The sequence below is a fragment of the Trichosurus vulpecula genome, chromosome 7 (genome assembly GCF_011100635.1).
Source record: "Trichosurus vulpecula isolate mTriVul1 chromosome 7, mTriVul1.pri, whole genome shotgun sequence".
Lineage (NCBI taxonomy): Eukaryota > Metazoa > Chordata > Mammalia > Diprotodontia > Phalangeridae > Trichosurus > Trichosurus vulpecula.
In genome coordinates, this window is record NC_050579.1 from 274,219,660 (window position 1) to 274,234,699 (window position 15,040).

At 39.7% G+C, this 15,040-nt stretch overlaps 1 protein-coding gene across 2 annotated transcripts in view; it reads left to right on the plus strand.

Annotated features, from left to right (window-relative positions):
* Positions 1 to 14,749, plus strand: part of MAPK14 (mitogen-activated protein kinase 14) — a 101,105-nt gene extending 86,356 nt beyond the window's left edge. Inside the window, exons 9-12 of one of the 2 annotated variants that reach the window (XM_036766717.1) lie at positions 8,484 to 8,563; positions 10,374 to 10,452; positions 11,068 to 11,241; positions 12,347 to 14,749. In XM_036766717.1, the coding sequence (XP_036622612.1) occupies positions 8,484 to 8,563; positions 10,374 to 10,452; positions 11,068 to 11,241; positions 12,347 to 12,414 (401 nt within the window). In that variant the 3' untranslated portion in view covers positions 12,415 to 14,749. Of the gene's footprint in view, positions 1 to 4,728; positions 4,809 to 8,483; positions 8,564 to 10,373; positions 10,453 to 11,067; positions 11,242 to 12,346 lie in introns of both variants that reach the window. The other variant, XM_036766716.1, reaches the window with a different exon arrangement.
* Positions 14,750 to 15,040: the final 291 nt, after the last annotated feature.

Below are 15,040 nucleotides of genomic sequence, written 5' to 3' on the forward strand. Positions count from 1 at the left end.
CATATTGCTATTTTATTGTTGCAGCATTCTTTGATGCTTCAGTAGTTGACAGTTAGCTTGTACCTTGGAGATTATCACAAGTGGGTCTGATCCACAATTTTGCCTAGAGGTGACCCTGCCCTGTCATTAAAAATCAGAATATTAGGTAGGTTACTGATACCCACATAATTAAAAGCAGGATTTATTATTTGGGGGCATTTTTGGGGGGAAAAATAATCTAGTCTATAAACTTACTACAGTGTTAGAGATCATTATTTGCTGTTTCACAATCTATAACTTTTCTTTCAAGTGGCTATGATTGAAGAATGTTAGACTTAACAGTTTGAGTGCATGTCTTTTTGACGACTGCTGCCAAGTGAATTTTTGTGGTTTTCTAGGCTATACTCAATTGAAAAATTGTCTGTAGATAGCAAAACAATCTTTTTGCAGAAAATGGATATAGAGAACCAGTGCTTTAGAGATTAGCCAATAAGGAGCATTTGATATAGATTAATGTGATCCAGTGGTTCATAGTTATCGTGAATGTTAAGAATGTTTTGAAATAGTTTTCTCCAACCCACATGATTACTGGTAAGATAGGTGGTGTAGATATTTTTTGGCACCACAGATTAATTTATTGGCTTATACTTGGCCCTAGAGGAGACATTTGTTTGTCCTTGGCAGTGCTTGAAAATTGCTTCCCGTGTATGTTGCTGTCCACAGGGAGCTTTGAATTTTTACAATAGCTCATGTGCTTGCTTGACATCACAAAATTAATGCTGATATATAGTAGAGTGTAGAATTTCTTGGCTTTTTTTTTAGCAGAATGGAAAATGTTTTCTTTCATTTTAAAACATATTAGTCCGTATAGGGGTGACTCACCCCTGTAGAGCAGGGCCGTCCAACCTTAGGTTTTTATTGAAACAGTAGACAATATATTTTGATTTGCCATTTTAGTGAGAGCTCTGTGGTAGCTTGGCTTCGTTTACTAAAGCATTTATGTAAATTTCTATGCTTGTAGGCAGGCTGCATGCACATTTTGGACAGCCCTGTTATAGAGAAAGAGAAAAAACATTGACCAAGTCTATATCTGCATTGCTGAGGTGGGCGTTTGACCACTCAGAAAGTCTTGAACATTTTCTCCTTAGCTAGCACAAGATTTGCTATTCCTTTTGAGGGGCCAGAATTGTCTGATGTAAGAATGTCATCATAGGCTCCTAGTTGATTGATAATTTTACAGATCATCCAATTTAATCCCTTCATTTTATAGAAGAGGAAACTGCTTTTCAGTACAACTGAAGTGTACCTCAGCCTTCTAATCACACATCAGAGTGTAGCTTCAGATGTGGGTTCCCCTCCCCTCCATATGATCCTTTATAGAAAAGCCCACTTATCTCATTTATCCTAGTTTTCTCATATATATATATATATGTATATATATATATATGTCTTGTATAAAGACCTATTTTGTAATAACCTAATTTTTTTAAGACCTCTCTTCCTCTCACCATCACAAGTGATTTTAAAATAGAACATTTGTTCTGCTTCCCTGTATTAGAGGACAGACTTGTCAAAAGTTCTTGTTATAAATCTCCAGTTCTCACAACAGAGATTTTGTAGACTGATTTCACTGAGTGTATTATATAAATCCAGGATTATTTCTGGAAATTATTTTCATAAGTACATTATTAAACTGCCTTTTTGGAAGTTTTTTTAAAACTTAGTTTTCTCTCATAATTGAGATTACTGCAAATTGTCGGCTATACATAGAGATGTCATAGAACTTCAAGGTGAGCGTCTTAGATCATATGAGCCAACAGTGTCATTCCTTCCCTTCTACTCATAAACCCCTTATAGGGTAAAAGTTAAAGTGATTTGCCCAAGGTCACACAGCTAGTTAGTGGCAAAGCTGGAACTGGAACCCAGGTCTCCCAATTACTGGACTAGTGTTCTAAACTGACTTTTTTGTAAATTGATTCATACATTAAAGGACAAGAGAATAATGGAGCAAATCCTTTAGTAAAGCAAATCATCATAACCTGATTTATTTGTTTTGTTGTTTAGATTTTTATCTCTCTCAGAGGCTTTGAATCTGGGATGCCTGAACTTCTTTCAAAAAATATTTTGCTAACTTTCAATGTGATGAATTTCCTTTGTATTTTATCTTATAATATTTTAAAAACCATTATTCTGAAAAGAAGTCCATTTGTTTAATCAAATTGCTAAAGAAGGTCCATGATATAATAAAAGGTCCAGCATTGCTGGGCTTTTCTTAAAGTAAGATACACCTGTTCCCCTTTCTTTCCTGAATAAGTATGCTTTCTCACAGCTTACCTTCAGCATACAGGTATCTCAAAATGGAGGTTTAGTGCCTAAACCTGGATATTTTTGTAAAGATTTGTCAACATTTTGTACTGTAAGCCCTAAAATTTTTAATCTCAGAAAGTAATGGATCTCAGTGAGTCCATACTGATTTGCCTTTGTTTTTCATGGAATGCAAATTGTTTTAATTGAGAATTCTCTTCCTTTGGGCTATTGCTCATTTCTGATCTATGGTGGGGGAAAGCCTGAGGCAAGATGCCCATAATCCTATTTCTAAAACTTTGTAACCCTAAGACATATGTGAAGCAGTGATTTCTTAAAATTAAGGAGGGGTCATCTCTTTCACATACTGTTATTAACAAAACACTTAAATGTGCCTCTTGCATGCATTCAAGGGGGCGAAGGGGGCCAGATGTCTTTTTTTCTTCATCATTTTGTGGAGTCTGAAACTAAAGAGATAAAATGATTTATGAGACCAAGTCTTTATTCCTAAGTGGGGAGCCATGGAGATCACATTAAAACACCCCAGTGTCCACCAGCACTCAACAGCCATCATCCTTTTTTAGTCAGTCAAACTCGGTTTGGATACTGGCTGGCCCTGAGAATTCTTTCATCAGCACCAAACCTAGTTTAGAGCTATAGCTCCTTAAGCATTCTCCAAGAGTGAGAATCTATATACTCCTTGCACCTAAGGCAATAGAGTTGTTCGTACAGAATGTGCTTAAATGTTAGGTACTTTTGTGGTACTTGTGGAAAACATCAAGATGCTACAGCAGGTAAGAAGTATAATTATTTCTGTATCATAAAAGATTTGCTTTCTCTAATTTTTTTTTCCTTCAGCCTTACCTTGACAATAAATACTGCCCATCAAAACTTAAAATCCCTGGGCCCTCTTCCCAGGAGGTACATAACCAGCAAAATGTAAAAGATCCATATTATTTATCACTAGCCTTTATTCTCATCTGAAAAGTATTGAACCACCAAAGGGTTTGAATTAAAGGAAGTTAGTTTGTGGTTGAACACTGGCAGCTAGAGCCAGGGAGAAAGTTCAGGTTGATTATAAGATCACCCTTTGAGTTAGTATGATGCCTTATCATCATTTGTTGTTAATTTCATCATCTGTAGTGTTTCACATTTTTTAAAAATTGTCTTCTTAAATTCAGAATCATTCTGAATTTAATTCAGCTTTTTTTTTTTTCTTCACAAATAGGGGAGCTTAGAGAGAAAAGATGCAGTCTAATGATAGGGCAGCTAGGTTGTTCAGTGGATAGAGTGCTGGGCCTGGACTTAGAAAAACCTGAGTTCCAACTGGGCCTCAGACAGTTACTAGCTGTATGACCCTGGGCAAGTCATTTAACCCTGTTTGTCTTGGTTTCATCATCTATGAGATGAGCTGGAGAAGGAAATGGCAAGCCACTCCATTATCTTTGCCAAGGAAACTTCAAATGGGGTCACGAAGAGCTGGACACAACTGACTGAACAGCAACAACAAAAATCTAATGATGTGTGGGGCTAATTTTGTAACATTCATTTTAATTCGAGTTGAGGGTTTTTTTTTTTTTAATCAAGAATAGTTTGAGTGATTTTACAAGATGTTTTTTCACTCCCTTTTTAATTTCCCCCGGACAAGTCTGATAAGCTAAAACCAAATAGAAACCCTCTTATATTAGGCATTTTAGCCCATTCACATTAATGTGGCATGTAGTTGGAGACTATACCAGGAAGTGTTGACTATTAGAGGTGAAGTCTTTTTAATCTTATGGTTTACTAGATAGAGAGCCATTGAGTATGTATGAATTTTGCCAGGCTTTAACCTAATGAATCTGACCAGCTTTTTTAGTGTACCTAGAAGGAGCACATAGAGGGGGAGTGCCCTCTACTGGCTGTTAATATTTATTGTCCTTTGCTGTCTTGCCAGAGGATATAATTCAGATTATTGGGCCTTACGATCTTAGTAGTCATGATATTATCACTCCACAGACATTTTATTTAGATAGATTTGTTGTGCCCCTGGCAGGGCACTGCCCTCTCTCTGTTGTTTGTGCCATGCTCATTAATGCTCTTGGCTTAGACAACTACTAACACTTTGGTGGAGGATGAAGAGCTAGAGACGGCTTAAGCACATGGATTGAGATTCTCTTGAAGGAGTGATGGTTTTGTGTTCTTAATGATGATCATCACAGTTAAGTACCAGTTAAAGTAGTTTAATTTCCTTGACAAATGATATATATAGTTGTAGCCAGTGTATAATACGAATATGATTATGTCTGGGTGTGCATGTTGTGGCATTTGAATCTTGTAAAGGAAGTGCATGTTCTAAATGATCATCATATGGAAACCTGATATAGTGGAATTTTCCATTTTGTTTTTATTTTGGTGTTTCATTTTGATTTTGTCCCAACATTTTCCTTTATAGTCCACCATTAGATATTGATCAGTTGAAGCTCATTTTAAGACTCGTTGGAACCCCAGGGGCTGAGCTTTTGAAGAAAATCTCTTCAGAGTCTGTGAGTTGATACTTTGATTGTCAATGTTTGCCCTCTTGGGAATCCAATCTGAGTCTATGCTTTGCCTTTCATGGATCTTTCAGCTTAGTCTGTACTTTACCCTAGGTGTCTATCAGTACCTATATGCCTTTTGTGGGCTCATCATCACTTTGAGGATGTTGCTGTAGAAATGTGTCTCTCAATCTCTCTTTCCCAGTCTCTTGTCTAGTCAATTCTTGGGTTATGTGAGTCTCCAGTGCTGCAGTATCTATTCTCCCTAGATTAACGGGATTTAAGATTTCAGCTTATTTCAAGAAATAAATAGAAAAGTTCCCTATTCACAAATTGTACACAAAAGCTTCAGAAATACACGGCCTTCACGTGATCCTTCTGAGAAGTTTCAAATGATCCCATGTTGCAGTCCCTTTGTGGGAGATGTTTGTTCTCAGCATGGGTCTACTCTAAATTGCTTGTTCACTGAAGGAATGGAATATGCATCATTAGGACTGTAGGACACCATAGACTTGCCTTTAAAGTCAGAAGCTAACATCCAAAGTAGTTCTCAGTCTCCAAAAAACAGAAGAAAAGACTGTACTCTTATGGGATGTTTCTCCGTCTCTGTCCTCCAAACCACTCGTAAAATCATAGAACGTCAGAGCTCTGTGTAACCTTGGAGACCATAGAGTCCAGCCCCCTCATTTATATGTGGAAGAGGCATCCCAATCCTAACACCTCAGAGCCACCTGTCCACTCCTTCTTCTTCCTTGTGTAATTGAAAGTTGACAAAAACTGGGAAAGGAGCAGTGAACGTCATATAGTCTGGCCACTGAATCATTCCTTTTCTGTATCTTAGTGATGGGCTGGTGGAGAGAAGCAGCCATGGAATAGGATATTGGCTTTCCTTTCCTTTGCCCTTCTTGCTTCTAAACACCATGCTGATGCCCCAGGAGAACAGAGAAGGCAGCACGGTTGTTGTTCACCTCTCCCTGTACCATAACCAGCCTGTGGTCATTGTCCCTGCAGCTTTGTAGAAAAGGGGAAAGGGAAGCACTGGTGCTGAGCTCCAGGTCTTTACCATCTTTCCTGTGCTTCTCTGGCTAACCATTCAACATTTCTGGCTGTCTTGGCTCCTGCTTCCCAGTGGGAAGCCTGCTGAGCAGCTAGAGTACCAAGCAGGTGAGTTCAAAATGTTATTTTTGTGTCTGACAAAATAAATAATCTTGTTTATATCTAGCACCTCCATTTGAAGTATTTCAAAGCACATTAAAATTCTGAATTTCCCCAGCATATCTTTGAGGGACATAGAGGTTTGTTGTTGACTGGTTTGTTTTGAGGAAGCAGTAGACTCTTCATTTGCCCAAGTCATACATTGAGTCACCTGGCAGAACTGAGGCAAGAGGTCAGATGTCCAGATAACAAGATTTCAGCCATAATGCTCTTCCATGGTTACACACTGTATTGGAAAGTCATATTCAAAGGAGTTAACTAACTATAGGGTCTATTCAAAAAGCATTTCTTTTTATTCCAGAGAATGCAGAATCCAGTTTGGAATGAATTGAGGAAATTATGAGGCTTCAGCAAAACCTAACAAGACTACTCTATGTTTTTGCTTAGAAACAGATGAGCTCATAGAAGTTTTGTGACTAAGTAGCTTAATTGGTTGGAGGATGATGCTGAGATTAAAATCATAAGTTATAACCCTGTATTAATCACCTTTATTCTATCCTCTGGCCACAAAATTGTGCCCTCTAAGTGCAACTCATCTATCTTGTAGATCTGTGCTTTAGTTAAAAAGGAAAGCTATAAGGCAGTGTGCACATGGATACCTGTGAGTCCATCATCAGCTACTTGAATGGGGGTGGGGGTGGGGGGGGCCTAGGGACCCTCAAAGTGCATGGATTCTGAGGATGGGGAAGATGACTAGCATCTTCCTTGCTATAAAATAGGGTGAGTCTATAGAGTTTTATTATAACAGTTTTATTTAGAGTAGCGAATAAATGAGAGGGAAGTCTAGAGTGTGTCCAAATGAAATCATACTGAGTATAGGAAGGAAGACATTTTCAGGAACTATGTCAGGTTGGCAGAGTAGACAAGAGAAAGAAACTTGGAAATCCCTACAACGTTCTACAGGTTGTTGTGTGTTTTAAGTGGAACAGTCATGCATTTTCTGAAGCACATAGAAAAGGCCAGCAGCTTTCTGACTCCTAAAAAAGCATTGCAGTAATGATCTCAGCGTTTTATTAGACATTTAAAGTTACTAGCCATGCTCAGAGACTAAGAAAACGAGATGATAATCTGAGGGTAAGTGGGGAAATTATCTGGAAAAGGGATAGATTTTGTGACATTTGGCAAAGGACAGAGCTCCTTTGGTAGTGGGACTGTTACCCTAATACCTGTGGAAATGCAAAGAAGGAACACACAGAACTTCCAGGTACTCCCTTCTCACTCCACTCAACGAAAGCAGGTGTGATCGTTTCTCCAGATAAGAAGAAGTAAATGCCCGTTTGGACAGTCATGTTGGGGCACAGGGCTTTTGACGATCCAAGGTCAGTCAGTGATCAAGAACGGTAGGTTTGGGGTGAGCAATTAGTAAGGAAGTGAACAAAAACCCGAATTTAGTTCAGCGGTTATATTTTGAGTACCTACTGTGTGAGAAATGGGAAAGTCTCACGGAAGTAATTGGTGATAGAACGTTCTAGAGCTTTCAACTCTTGTAGTCATAGTGAAGTTCCTTATACAATGTGTTGTGAAGACATTTGTCACCCGTCAACAGGATAGTTAGAGGAGACACACTGATAGACAAATTGATGTGCTGATGCTCTTGGAAGACCTCTTGACTCTTCCCTCATAAGATGATCTTTAACTGCATGGCATTTGAAAGAACATCTTCCACATAGCATTTTGATGTTGGAATACATTTGTACCTTGTACGAGAATTGGGGTAGTAGAGGGTGAGGGTGAGGTCATTGTGGGTAGGAGAGCCATTTTGGCACAGGCCTTGGTACATCACTGCAGCATGAGGTTTCTATTTTTGCTTTACCACTTTTTTCCACTTTCTCTACATGCACTGACTTATTGTATATGTGTGCGCGTGTGTGTATGTGTGTGTGTGTGTGTGTTAATGTTTTTGCTCATGTCTTCCTGACTTTGCATTGCTCTGGGCTCATCGCTTTACCCACCTATCTGTTTCTTGCCTTTGGAGGGAAAATGCCTTGGAGAGCCACCAACATCTGTGCCACAAAAATCTGGCTCCTTCCTGAATGGTCAAATCCAATCCTGGATTTGGTGGATATTTTATACCATACATAGCAGAGTCAGGTCCTTGAATTAATTTCTATCCACCATTTTCCCAAGGGGTGAGAACATTTGGATCACAACTAGCCAAAAAAAAACCAAAAACATTCTGTGGCCAGCATCCTGGATCAAGAGAGAATATCTGTTTCCAGGATCCAAAAATGTTGGGTATTGAAGAGGAGCAAGAGCTCAAGAAAATTAATTTTTCCTCTCTGCATGGGCAGTCACTGGCTAATTGAGCAACACCTGCCTGATAACACTATTCCATTCACAGAAGTGGTGCTCTATATGTGCAGGATGGGGAGGGATGGTCAGTTTTTCTTTTTTTCTTTTTTTTTTTACCCAAGTTGAAAATTATTTTTGCACCGTGTGTTTAACAAAGCCCTTGACCAGGCATCTAAGATATTAACCAGCTTCAGCAGATCATGCGCCTGACGGGGACACCCCCTGCCTATCTCATTAACAGGATGCCCAGTCATGAGGTGAGACCAAACAGATTATACCAGGGGTGTGTCATTCACGAGGCCACAGACACACTGTTTAACATAACTGAATGCTTGCATGTGCCTTTGAGTGGCTACTAAGATAATGACTCTGTTTGCTTTAACAGGGTGTTAGCATTTGAGGTTAAAATGTGATGTGAGCCTCTGCGCTGAAAATATAACTTTTAAGGTGGCCAATAAATAAATATGATAACATTACTTTTAAACATTTGGGTTTGTAAATTTGGTACTCAAAAACCTGTTTAGATTATGTTGTTACTAAATAAACTTCATACGGAGGCACAGTTACCTAAAGGAGATTACTGTGCTTTTTTATTCCTTCCCCCTCTCTTTCCCATCTCTCTCTCTCTCTCTCTCTATCTCTCTCTCTCTCTCTCTCTCAAAAATAGAGCTCTTAACACAGCTAACTATAAGCCATATACCTTAATATACTGTACTTGAAAGTTGATATGTAGAGCATCCCAAAAGTCTTAGGGACTATATAAAAAGACTGAGATTTTAAGATTAAATACCTCAGTACAACTTGATAGCTTCTCATTCATATTAATTTTTGTCATTGCTGTATTTAGCTCTGGTTTCATCTCCAGACTTGACTAGGACATCTCTTCACAGATCACTCTAAATCTTTATCTTGGAGCCAGACTGCTCCTGGCATAACCCTAGAACTTTAGACCAGTTTGACATCAAAACCCTTTTTTAAGCTACTTAATAGCTATTTATTCTTCTAGACTCTTAGAGCTAATTATGGTCCTGGCCTCCATATCAATAGTCTGATATTTCCTTTGCCTCCTTATATCTTTTCATATGGCAGAAATAAGGATGTTCATTATCTAGTACATTTTTGCATCAATATGATGGCCCCCTACCCACCCACCCAAGTAATATTTAAATAGAAAACTTAATAGCTGTGTAGGTATCAGGGTTTCCATGCACCCACTTAAGACTAGATTAATATTGGCTCTGTACACATGCATATAGAGGTGACCAGTGTCTGCAGCCGAGAAACCAGTTTTCAGACCCATACATTATATTTGGTATGTATAATTACTGTCAAAGCCAATTATTTATTTTTAAGGTATTTTGCCTTGATTATAGTTATTAGTACATACAAGTGTTTGCTGAGTCAAGTTCACTGATATGAAATAATTATTTATGAAAATCAGACATACTTTTGGAATTATAAACAAACTTTCATTTAATAAAGGTAAATGCTTAATTTTAGCTAATAGCTACTGCCCTCATTAAAGATTGTTAGATCAAAACTTACTTGAATTTAGCCAAAGCAGTAAGATGTACCTTTTTTTTGTTTGTTTGTTTTTGGCCAGGCTAACATTAACACTTTTTTTTAAAAGTCAGACTGAACCCCCAATCAGAATACAACCATAAACTAAATACTGATCAGAATTCAAGCTTTAGACCAGAAATCCAACATTCATGTAGATTTTAGTTGTTCTAGAACATTGCTGAGAGGCATTTACTTCTTATAGATCTTGGGTTCACTATATAGACATAAACACCTATTCCTATCTAGCTAAATGAAAATAGGCCAGATTGGTTAGCATTCATTTCTAGGTGGCATCTAAATCTGAGACAAAAGCAATATACTCAGTGATATTCCTGAAGGGGTTGGTATTATGGGAACAATATTGAAGAACTCTTAAGAAAATATGCCGTATAAATACCACAACTTGTAAAGGGCTGTTTTTTTTTTTTCAGTATTAGAATCTGAGAATCTCTAATAGTAATAAAATAATGAGTAAATTAATTCTCAAAATCCTTATTTTCACAGGCAAGAAATTATATTCAATCTTTGACCCAGATGCCGAAGATGAACTTTGCAAATGTGTTTATTGGTGCCAATCCGTTGGGTAGGTATCGTTGATTGCACTTTGGAAGCCAATATTCTTTTTCCCTCCAAACATCTATAATCATGCTTCTCGAACAAACTTTTTCATTTGGTGATATGCTTGTGTAGTTATAAACCTATGTCATTTGTAAAACTTTGCGGAGGTTATTGTTAAATGGTAGGGAGAAAGGGAGGAGAGAGAAAAAGGCACCTGCTCTTGACCATTAAATGCAGCCAGAATAGGAGTGAGAACAAGTTCAATAGTTACATTTTGAGGGCAGGAATTATCTCATCTTGGCCTTTGTGTCCCTAGAACTTAGCACAGTGCCTGACACTTGAAAGGGATTAATATCATACATTTGATGGATTGAAAATAAAGTACTGTGTTCTGTGAGGTGTAAGGGGATTGAGGAATTCCAGGCTCCAAAGGATAGTCTGAGCAAGGGCAGGGAGTCATTAAGAAGCACAGTGCTTGTTCAGGGGGTAGAGACTTAAGTAATTTGGCTGGTACCTAGAGTACTTGGAGCTTTTGGTATGCATAAGAAAGAACTGGGTGTTTTATCTTAGACACAATGTTAGCTTCTCCATATTAAACTTTTTCCCCTTCTTTTCCTAATCTAACTTTTGTTGTTGACAGCTGTTGATCTGCTAGAGAAGATGCTTGTGTTGGACTCAGATAAGAGAATTACAGCAGCTCAAGCCCTTGCCCATGGCTACTTTGCCCAGTACCATGATCCTGATGATGAACCAGTTGCAGACCCCTATGACCAGTCCTTTGAAAGCAGGGATCTCCTGATAGATGAATGGAAAAGTAAGTTCTGTGGCAGGATTATTCAGCTTTTGAGTTTACCCTCTTCTCTGAGGGCAGGTACACATTTTGGGGGGCAAATCTATAATGGAGCAGAGGGAGAAACAAGAACTACTAAAAGAAATAGCCATAAAACATACTGTCAGAGCTGGAAGGAAGGAACCTGAAAGAGGTCCAACCCTCTCCTTTTACAGATCAGTAGGTGAGGCCTCTGCAGGTTAATAATTGGGAACAGTTTGTGAGAGCATCTTAGAGTCATGAAATTTTTAAGTTGGAAGCTGCCTTTGAGAGCACTGAGTTCAAAACCTTTGTTTTGCAGACTTATAATCTCTAGTTCAGAATAAACATGTTCCTTTTACAAGATACTGTCTTTCTGATCTAGGCAGTGGTCTCTATAGTCTTTTGAGGTACTTCTTTTGAGTTTTCCATGTTTTATATTTATTATTTACTTTTATCCTCTCAACAACTACAACAACAACGGACTCATACCCATTTTACAGAAAAAACTGGGGCATGGAGAAGTTGTATCTTGCCTAAGACCACACAGCTATTTAGTGCCAGTAATAGTTCCAGGGCTAGAACCGAGGTCTCCTGATTACAAAATCCAATTTCCTCTTCACCTGACCCAAATTGGACTTAAAAACTAACTAACCAATATTTTGCTGATAAACACCTGAAATAGCTTGGCAATAAAGTAGGCTGGAGCTGGGTCTGCTTTCATGAGATTCTGTTTGTGGTTATAGCTCCTTGGTCTAAAATGTTTGGGATATTTCCCAACCAGACAGAGATAATGGGTCACTTAAGAGAGAGGGTAAAGGGGACACTAGATATCTAGTCAGAAGGGCTGAATGCTAAACACTCACGGGTCCACTAGTTACTGAGTAAATGAGATTCATTATTTGGGTAGGGATTGGACTCTACAGCTTCTAAGGACTTATTCTATGCTTATAAGTCCATGACCCTTTGGCAGTGGGTCATCTATTTAATTACGTAACCTTAGCTTGTCATCTGTGGAGTGAGTGTGTCAATATTCATATGCTTCGTAATTTTGAGGAAGAGACTTTGTAAATGGCCAAGGTACTGCCACCATTCTTTTCCTTCCTTCTAGGCCTGACCTACGATGAAGTTATTAGCTTTGTGCCACCACCCCTCGACCAAGAAGAGATGGAGTCCTGAAAACCTGGTTTCTGTTCTGTTGATCGCATGTCACTGTGAGGGAAAGGCCTTTTCATGGGAACTCTCCAAAATACCATTCAAGTGCCTCTTGTTGCAAAGATTCTCCATGGTAGAAGGGTGTGTGTGCGTGTGTGTGCGCGTGTGCGTGTTTGCCTGTATACATGTGCGGCGAGCTGAGCGAGAGAAGTGTGAGGGAGCTATTTATATGGTGACTTTCTGTAAACATAGCCTCTGCTTCAGTCCCTCTGGGGAAAATTCAATCCAGGCGTCTTGGTTGCCATGTTGCTGGGGTGTAGTAGATGTGAAGCCAAAAAAATCCACAAACATCCCAGATCCTGGGCTTACTTGTCACCGCCATTATCTGGGCTCTTCTACGAAGCAACTGGAAAGATGGTGGTGATGATTTCTTGCTCGCCTGTAACATCCCTCTCCTGGCTCCATAGAGACAAAGGGGCCAGGGTTGTTTGGTTGGCTGCCCAAAAACCTGAAGCCTTTGTCCACAATGTGTACAGCGGGAAGAACCATCTCACGTCTGTACACTAACATGTGGAATGATAGCCTGGCATGGTCCTCACCCTGTGACAGGTTTGTGTGAAATTGTAAATATGTTTGTGCCTTATATATGAAGAGAGAAGAACATTTGGGGAGTCGAGGGAACCTAGCAGACTGGTGTTTCTGAGCCACTTACGTGGAGGGGGCTTCAGGGGGGCCACACGTATGTGAACCCATTTAACAGGTGAGCCTTCAGAGGCAGCTTCGTGTATGCATGTGTGTGCGCGTGTGTGCGTGTCTCTTTCTTCCTGTATTCAGTGTTGCCGTTTCTGTCTGCTCCTTCTCACCTTTGGCTCAGGGGCCTCCCAGAGTCGAATGCAGGTTCTAGTCTGTGTGCATCCTGTGTGCTCTTTATTCCTAGCTTTTTGTGCATGCAGAGCTGCTTGTCAAGTCCCTGGGACAGTGGGGGGAGGCCCTGGTGCAGAGCAGGTTGGGCAGTGAAGAGCTGAGCAATCCAGTTCAGACCCCCTTTCACCTCAGCTGACTTGATAGGAAAAGTCTCACCAGCCTTTGTCCTCGGTCTCCCAGTGCTATTCAATATGTGTATACTGGATATCATCCTAGGTGCTTTAGATGGGAAAACCATAATGAAGAAATGGGATTGATGAGTGTATCTCTTTTTTTCCTCATCATCATGGTTTTCAAAGAGACTCTTTTGCTGGGCTCTGGTGGGCAAGGTCAGGACTTTTCCCAGGATCATCCCAGATTTTGGAAAGTTGGAAGTTCTATTCACACTCAGCCACCAGTTCTTAGAAATACTGAAGATCAAAACAAAGAATAAAAGTGCATGAGGCCAGAAACCCTTTTTTTCTGTCTCTTTCTAAATACAGAGAAATTTATTGAGGTGTCTTTCTTTCTCTTGAGAAGGATCTATTGGCAGCTTGGCATTACTCTTCTCTCGCCTAGAGAAATAGGGAAAAGGGCTTGGGAGAAACAAATTTCGTTTCAGTATTGTCTGTATTGCGGGGATCCTTTGGGAATGTGATTCCTGTTTTTAGTGGGGAAGAAAGGCAGATTATTTCAATATGTTGAATATTCAACCTTCCCCTTCTGCAATCCTCTCATTATTGGTATGACGAAGAGTTGTTTTCAAAGTTTTGGAGATTTTATGCATCTTGTGTTACTTGTGGGCCCACACATTCATGGCTCTTCTGGAGTGAAAAAGAGCAAAGCACATGCAGAGAATGAGAGTCAGGTGGGTTGGACCAGGTGGTTTGAGTTCATCATCTCAGTAGAGTGGAATGCAGCCCAGAGGCCTGTGAGAGAATCAGTCCCCTCTGAGTGACTGAGGGCTGGAGGGAGAGAGAAAGACAGCTTGACCGGGCTTCCCACACACCCCCTAGAGGAAGTTAACGAAAGATGCCCTCCCTGCTCTCTCGGATGTGAAGGTCAGCTCCTCACAGAAAAATGTAAATATCTCCTCTGTTATCCACAGCAAGATGAATTTTATTAGCCATTTTGGTGCAAATGCTAGTGTAATTTCCTACAGAAATACTGCTCAGATTTTTTTTAATTAAGGTTTCTGCATGTGTGCCCACATGTGTTGAGAGACTGCATGTCCCAGAAGCCTGGACTTTAACTGGACCTTGCTGGAGAGCTCCTTGGTTTCTGAGCATCAATGCTCCTATCTCCCAGGTCCTCTGAAGAGGACACCCTGGGGTGATAAAACAAGGGAGAGACTACTCTTTGATTTGTATCCATGAACTTTTGCTGTAATCAGTTCCACCATATAGGATGTCACACAATACCACTGGTTAAAATAAAGCCTATTTTTCAAGTTTAATGAATTTCTCTCATTTATTAGCACACATTACGTAATCAGTTCAGCTGAACTGGCAACAAAAGTACCTACTTTATGGAAGCCAAAGACCAAAATGAAACAACCCTTCCCATAAAGGAACTTACTTTCTGCATCCTGAACACAGACTAATAAGCACAAGTAATTTGAGGAGGGAGAGGGCACTGAGAACTGGGAGTTTCGTGTAGAAGGTGGTGCCTGAGCTAGGCCTTGAAGGAAGCCAGGCACAACAATGTTTCTCATTTAATGCACAGTTTGGCACCCGAGACATTATAG